The sequence below is a fragment of the Blennius ocellaris genome (assembly GCF_963422515.1).
Source record: "Blennius ocellaris genome assembly, chromosome: 9".
NCBI lineage: Eukaryota > Metazoa > Chordata > Actinopteri > Blenniiformes > Blenniidae > Blennius > Blennius ocellaris.
The window spans coordinates 9,621,752-9,629,716 of NC_137658.1; the positions used below are offsets into that span (position 1 = coordinate 9,621,752).

Sequence of the window (7,965 nt, forward strand, 5' to 3'; positions counted from 1 at the left end):
GCTGCCTTTAAAGACAATACCAATAATATGTTTACCATGGCCTGGCCTCCTCATTTCTGCAGAAATTGTTTATGTAAAACGTCATATTATATTCTAAATTGATAATGTAAAGATCACAGGGTTGATTTAAGGGGTGTCTTAATGTCATAACTAATTAAAATAAGATCATTCTCATACACTTGCTCGTTTCAGTCAAAACTGTAACTTGCCCTATCAGCTAAAAGCACTGCATTTCTCAAAACATGGTGGAGCAAATGTCTCGTTCAATTTACAGTCGCATACTGCTTCAGAGCTGGACTCCAAAATGTGTGAAAATAGTTCATTTCTATCCCTGGTTAACCATCTGTGAAATAACTGATCATCGAATTGATGTTTCTATTCTCCGCGTGAATTTAAGCGGTGGCAGATCTTACTTCTGAGTTAAATTCTGCAAAGCTCTTGGTAATTTCCTCAGCAGTATTTTCCTCATTGCCTGAGCTGCTACGCCTGTCCAAATTACATGGTTCACACCTCTTCTGCTTCAGCATGACAATTACATCTACGAGGTGCATTAAAAAAAAATTGAACATGCTCCATCTCACCACCTTTGTCAGACTAGACAGAAGAGACTCATCAAAATAATAATAAGAAAAAGAAAAGGCATACTGCCATGAATTTTTACTCACTTTCATCCAAATGTAACAACTAGGATATATTCTACTGTAATGTGTCTCACCAAATCTGAAGAAATAATAATCAATAAATCTTTTGATCTCTTCTCGGGAGAGAAATAAATCTTGTGAGTGTAGAGAGATTGGTTCTGGGGTACAGACCTTCTTGAAGCGCTGTAGCATCCAGTCAGAGTAGTAGATGGGAAATTAGCTCCCTCTGCTGAAAGAAAATAGTAACGTGGTGCAGAAGACACAACTGCTTTAAAATCCTGTTGTCTTCAATATTCTTCACATTGCATAGTTTTTGAAAACATGCCAGTTATCAAACTATATCCTTCAAAACACCACAACATGATTCTAAAAACTGAATAGATGGAGAGTTTACCTATCCCTGAGAGCAGATGTTTACTTCAGGAGTGTCAAAGACATGGCCGGTGGGCCAAAACTAGGAAGCGTGGTCAATCATGGGAAGAATGAAGTAGCATTAACACCAATGTGCCCTGAGATGCGTGAAGCTTCTGAAAGTCGGCCTGAAGAGGAAAAATGTCTACAGAGAGGATTTGAGATCTTGGAGGAGATTCGTCAAATAAGGCCCAAAGTCAGGGTGTTTGTGGTTTACAAAATTCAAAGATAAAATATGATTATTTTTGGACATTTCACCATACTTTACTGCAGAGGCGGGGGCGACATTACATATATTTCAAGATGTTTAAGTTTTGTGAATTAAATACTCTTTCATGATGCACATGATGTCTTTTTGCTTTAAAAGGCTGAACTGAAACAAGTTTGACAAAGCTCATTACATAAAAGAGCAGGATTTAAACACAATTTGTAAACTGACAAATAACCATAATCATAAAAATATAACATGCAGGTTGTGGAAAGTCTGAAATGTTTCTCCCAAATGCATTCGCTCGGCTTTTCCGGATCGACGAATGAGGCCCGTGGAAGAGGTGGGTGTCAGAGTTTGCACGCTGTGTTACATAATTGATGCGCCATATTATCTTACATCCTCAGTGCACTGGCTGCGCTACAAACAAAGCTTCTTCATTAACTATTCACCGGATGAATTTGAAGAGAAAAATTATTCGGAGCATGCACTGGCGCTGCGTCTTTCAGCTCCGGGGCATCTGATTTCACAGATGTGAATAAGACATGTGCAGTCGCCACTGGTCATATTTCAAACTTGACACCAGATCCCCTAACGTGTATTTAATGGTAAGCCATGAATAATGATAGTACACTGCACATCCAAAACAATGCTTTCAGGTGGGATGTATATATTTGCGATTGCAAGGTTACAGAGGAGCTGTGTGGAATATAAAAATAAAGATGCTAGAAAGTGAAATCAGTGACTTGCGAGCGTATCTGAACATTTCTTTTCCTTGACTAGTACTTGCTGTTGCATGAATTGGCTATTTGGATGTCTCGTATAGGAAAACCAATGATTATAAGTATAACAACATTAAGTGCCATAAATGATCATGCATATAAAATATAATGACTTTAATTGGAACAAGTATATGGCTAAAAACTACACGCAAACTCAATTTTATTTCCAAATAACTTCCTATACAATATGGTGCCAATAATATAGAAAAGCCGTGGCCACTATGTGTCTGATTGTACAGTACGTTTATCAAATAGAAAAGAGTCCCTTTGAGTTTTGTATTTGACCAAAAACATTTGTCTAATCGAATTGTCATGTTGAAACGAAACCATCTGGAGTCACTGCTTAATCACGGTGCCTTGCCAATGATGAGGATGCTCATGAGAAAAACCATGACAAAGAAAATCCACATGAAAAATCGGTCCATCACCTTCGCTATCTTCTTCCACTCGGCCCCCTTGGCACATGTGGCCCTCTGCTCTCGAAAACAGTTGGCAATATACTCGACATTGTGCACCAGCTTAGTGTCCACACCAGGAATACCGCTGCCATAGCTGCAGAACACACAGGGGCCAAAGGTCACTGTAGGACTGTGAGGCGGAGGTTTTTTATCTTCGGGGCAGCAGGGCGGCTTCTGGTCTTCGACGCAACACGGCACCTTCTGGTCTTCTTTACAATAGTCGCTTGTTAGTATTCTGCCATTAGAGCTCTCGTATCTTACAGGCGCAAAACCTGAAAGGTGGCTGTTCTCTTCCCGAGTGATGTGGTGCTGGACTTTGACTCTGGGATGTTGTGGCAGTCTGGGCGTTGGAGGCCTGGGGAATCTGTGGCCCGGCCTGTCCTCTCGGCCACTGTGGCTCCCGGGTTTACCATTAGAATTTATGTGGTTGTTGATTTGCTGGTGGCGTGCTTCGTCCTGCGCGGACTGCGAAGATGAAGAGGAGGCAGAGGCACAGTTCTCTCCCACCTCATAAACAAAGAAAATCTTGGACATGTAGTCGATGATGAGGACTTTGGCCCAGTGAGGGACTGGTTTGGCCTCTGCGCCACAGAAGTGAATGTTCATGATGAAGATGGTGAGACTTGTCGAGGCCGTGACCATGGTCATAGTGGCAATATAGTATTTCCCTATAAGAACAAAAAGGACAATATAGAAGTTAGTTGTTTTTTTTTTGTCATCAATATGATATATATATATAAAATCATTGTTAAGCATTGTCTACGTTCTCTCAAGGAGGTTCAATGCTGCTCTGACCTGCATAATACCATTAAGTGTCCTAATATGTGGCAATTACTAGCTGAGGATAATGGAAATATCATTAGCATTCGGACACACATATATGTGTATAATTTATTGGTGACTTGACCCCCAGTATGACATTTTGATGAGCTTATTAGATAAATATTTTTAATTGTCACTCGACCTTAATAACCTATATAGAAAATGAAAAGACATCAACACTATGACAATTAATCCTGAGGGGGAGATTTAATTAAAACCAGTAAATGTCAATAAAAGGGGTCATCAGATCACTACATTATATTGTATGTAACCATGAGTAATAATGAGTAGGGATTTTACAGCTGGTGACAATGCAAGACATTAAAAAAGAATCTGAAAGAGGCTACAACTATATTATATTATTAAATATCTGGCACTGTTCTGAATAAATCTCCTCTTACCTATGAGGGGTACACTCTCTGAGGGGGGCATGCTCTCGGCCACCATTAACTGGAACACAGTGAGAGCCAGAAGAACTGTCACTCCGAGAGAAACCTTCTCCCCGGAGTCTGCAGGCAGGTAGAAACCCAAAGGAGCCAAGAAGGAGATGAGAAAGCAAGGAAGGAGGAGGTTGAAGATGTAAAAGGAGGAGCGGCGCTGCAGGAGAACAGTGTAGGTGATGTCTGGGTACGGATCAGAGCAACAGCCATACATTATGACATTCTTGGTAGCGGGCATCCCGTGGCACTCCCACTCCACGTTTTCCACAAAGTCTGACAGGTCACCGCTGTCCATGCCCATAATGATGTCAACCTGGATTGAGGGTAAGGGGGCAGGAGGAGTCAGACGTGAACAGATTTGTTAGAAGGCCAGGTTTGGCCTGTGGTCACTATTTGTGACACGACTCGTGCAGCTGGAGCTGAGGTAATACATTGAGGCGACACACACATGATTCTTAAGAGATGAATAAACATCTTTGTTGCAAATTGTGTGCAGTCACTAATGTGTTTATACCTGGTTGCCATTATATGTCCAGGATCCGAAGGTGAGGTTACACTCCTGGCTGTCAAAGGGAAAGTAGGAGACGTCCACAACACAGGAGCTCTTGGTGATGGCCGGAGCGTCCCATTGTATCTCTCCATTGTAGCGCAGTCTCACGTTAGTGTCCATTGGACCTGAGAAATCGTCATCGGCTCTAAAGAATAAAAATCCAATTTAGATAAATGACCCAGTTACATGCATCATTTGGTTTAATGAAGATGAGTTTGGTCATTTCTGCTGCTACAGAGGTGCTGGAGGTGAGAAAGGGCGAAGGCAGGATACGCCAGGGCTGGTCACCAATATACACTATTCCAAAAACGTCTCATAAATGTTCCAATTTGGTTAAGTACAAAACTTTGGAAAAGTTCAGTTTCAGTAAATGAGCTGAAGTAGATTATCATCATAAAAGTATGGTTAGATTTTGATATGTTGTCACAATATGCTGCTCCTTTCCCGAAGCAGTTTAAGATCTCGCTGCTATTCTGACAAGAATTAAACCCCAAGGTGTCTCGGTAACGACGTGATCGTTTGCTCAAAACCCCAGGAAACACTGGATTTGTGTAAGTAACGTACGTGCATACTTGTTATAGAGGACGAGGTCAGGCCTCCACACCAGGCTGCTGGGGATGTGAATGACCTCCAGCCCGTCGTAGTCTTCTTTGTTCCACTTCAGGTAGGCGTCGTTCCACGTCTGCCTGATCCAAAGGTAGGCGATCAGCACCTGGTTCCTTTCATCCTGCACACACACACACACACACACACACACACTTAGTAAATTTTCTATGGTAGATATTAACATTTTTAAATACTTTTAGTGTTGCTCATACATTCCTCAGGTGTCTGACACATACGACATGTTTCATAACTCCTCACAGACCAGCAGATTTGTGAGGGACGCTGCAGCAGTCTGCAAGTGACAGTTTTGTCATAAAAGCAAGCGACCATTTGGATTTACGTTTCTTACTTATCTCTTTAATGAGAATGAGATTTTATTTTAATATAAATTAAATTCTTTTTTTTTTTTTTACAGCATCTCTCTAGTGTTTATTGTACCACAGGCTGTGATCCAAAGTCTATATTTAACGGCTTTACTGAAGTTATTTTCATTCAATGCTACTGATTTGTCTTAGCAAATGAACAATTTGTGAATACAAAATAAATGGTTTTAATTTACTGAAAGTTACAGTTTCAAAAGTCGCTTTTCAAATGGAGAGATGTAAATCTTGTGATGAGGCGTCAGAAGGATTTTCTACTGATGATTATTCTGTTTTCTGTGTTATCGGTGTGGCACAGTGGAGCCGCCACTGTGCCATCAGTCATGTCAGCGAAACCTCCCTGCAGTGAGGTGGGATTTGACGACTCTGCAAATGCAGACATGCAGTTTATCTTAAACTCTTTAAAAAAAAATTTTTTCAAACCAGCTAATGAAACATTAGACCTGGGGAAATTGCAAACTTTTATCTTTTAGAATATTTCCTGTTTTCTTTTACCTCCAGCCCAAAGGAAGTGGTTAGCATTCTCACCTCCGATGCCATACAAAGTCAGTCCAAGCCTATGAGAAGTTAATGAAGCTGTGACCCTATACGACATTCAGTTTTCTACTTTCTGTTAATAAAATTAAAAAAAGATTGACATTCCATTAACATTTGAGGAAAGACTCCATTATTTAAAGTCTGTTTGCTGTGAGGGATATCGTCACTTGTTTTCAGTTAAAAATATAAATGCAAAGTGTGTAATTTGCCCAGTGATATCCAGCGAAGGTTCTGGAGACTGCATGCCTATCTATGCACAACAGCCCCTCAGTATGGTGCCTCCAAGAGAGATCCTTCCACCTCCTCCTCGTTTCATTTGCTGCTCATCAACGCTGCATGGACAGGTACACCTCAGAACCACTGAAATCCAGACCTGTCTGTCAATATCAGGTGGAAGAGCACAGTGACAGCAGGTTGAGGGCGCTTTGGGGAGCACATAGCAGCTTTGGGTAATAGGACACTCCAACAGTCTTTTTTTTTTTTTTTTTTTTTTTGACAGGCACTCCCACATGTCACCTCAAACATGGCAGGCGTGCAAACAGGTGACATCCCGAATCTGTTCCACAGAGAAATTGGACGAAGTAGAAGAAAACACATAGGTTCATAATGAAAGTGCTAATTCATGGAGTGGCACGACGCTGAACCTGAATGGGAACCTGAACCAGCTAAGTAACAGCTGGCCTGGTCTGTATACAGTTGAAGGTTCACATGTCATACATGAGCAAAACTGTTAAAGTAGGTAAATAGAAGGACAGATAAATGCATAGATAGTGGTCACTGTGACCGCAATATGCAGTTGCTATCTGCTGCAAACGAAACCCGCCTGTTGTTTAGTACCCACCATGTCTTTGATCTGAGAGAGGGTGATCTGTAAGGTGACGTTCAAGGCTCTGTCTGTGTCTTCCACAGGCCTCAGAGCGCTGGAGTAATTCTCCATCAGGTCGTTCAGCAGTTTGTGAGCATAGTGACCCTGAGCCGAGAGAACCACTGAAGGAGGAAACACAGTCATCTGTATTGATACAGCAGAAGTACATGTTAAAAATACAATTATAGGTAGCCACATGTCTGACATATTGAGACAATGCATAAATGCGCTTTGTAGTGTGATTATCACTGATGCAATGCACTTTGATGTCAAATGGCAATAAGGCCAATAGAGGAAACTACAAAAGAAATACATTTCAAAGGTGTCTACTAAAGTGTGGAATAAATCGTTTTTAAAGTAGATTTAAACCTCTCAATGAAGCCTGAGCATACAAGAACAAACAAATGTGTTTATTTTCATGGCAAACCGAATTGTTTGAACGATTTTTGCCAAATTCGGCATCTGCAACACTTCTCTCTCCTTCAGAAGTGCGAAATAATGCACAAACAACCGAGCTTACTGTGAACTCGACATAGAAGGTTTTTCTGTCAGCAATGTGTGGAGGAGCTCCACTGTGACTCACCTTCAGGAAGAAGTATCACTAAACAGATTATAGGGATCATCTTGAGCGCTTCCTGCACCTCCAAAAAAGAAAACGACCGGAACCTCAACCTGCGATCCAGCGGCCCTGGGCTTCATCCCCAGCTGGAAGGCCTACATGGTGCCCGTTCAACCTCAGTTGAACTGCGGCCGCAGATAGTCTCATTTGGCCCTCCTGGGTAGGTGAGGCCAGCTCTTAGTGCTTGGCAGGGGAGGCAGCGTGTCTGCGGACTGAGACACGGAATAAAACTCCGGCTATCACATAGCAGCAGCAGACGGAGGGAAACAAGACGCCCGCCAATCATCGGCCCAACCACACGCGCAGCTACTCACCTGTCAGCCAGGTGGGTCTGCTCCTGCGACACGCTGCTCATACTGCAGAGGCAGGCAAAGACATTCAACGTGTTTCAATCTCGTCTTAAAGCTCGCTTTTATTCGAATAGTGACTGTTGGTTTTTCATATTGGAGTATGCATTTAGGCTCATTGTGAATTTTATAGTTGTATGTTCATGCATCATTGCAGAAGATGCTGATATTCTAATAAGGAAATAGAATAGAATTAGAAATGGTGACTGGAAAATTAAACATTAATTTAGTAATTCCTTTAGCCTGAGACATCTACAAGTTCCGTCCACAGATTAGGCAATTAAAGCAAAAACAACTCT

The 7,965-nt window shown here is 41.7% G+C and overlaps 1 protein-coding gene across 1 annotated transcript; it reads right to left on the reverse strand.

The window, feature by feature from the left end:
- Nucleotides 1-2,389: 2,389 nt before the first annotated feature.
- LOC308134913 (neuronal acetylcholine receptor subunit alpha-9-II) lies at nt 2,390-7,323 on the reverse strand (the record flags this gene model as incomplete). Its single annotated transcript, XM_080502761.1, has 6 exons — nt 2,390-3,168; nt 3,724-4,075; nt 4,277-4,457; nt 4,885-5,039; nt 6,677-6,822; nt 7,284-7,323. The coding sequence occupies 6 exons, from the start codon at nt 7,321-7,323 to the stop codon at nt 2,390-2,392; spliced, it is 1,653 nt and encodes a 550-aa protein (XP_080358887.1).
- Between the last annotated feature and the right edge of the window lie 642 nt (nt 7,324-7,965).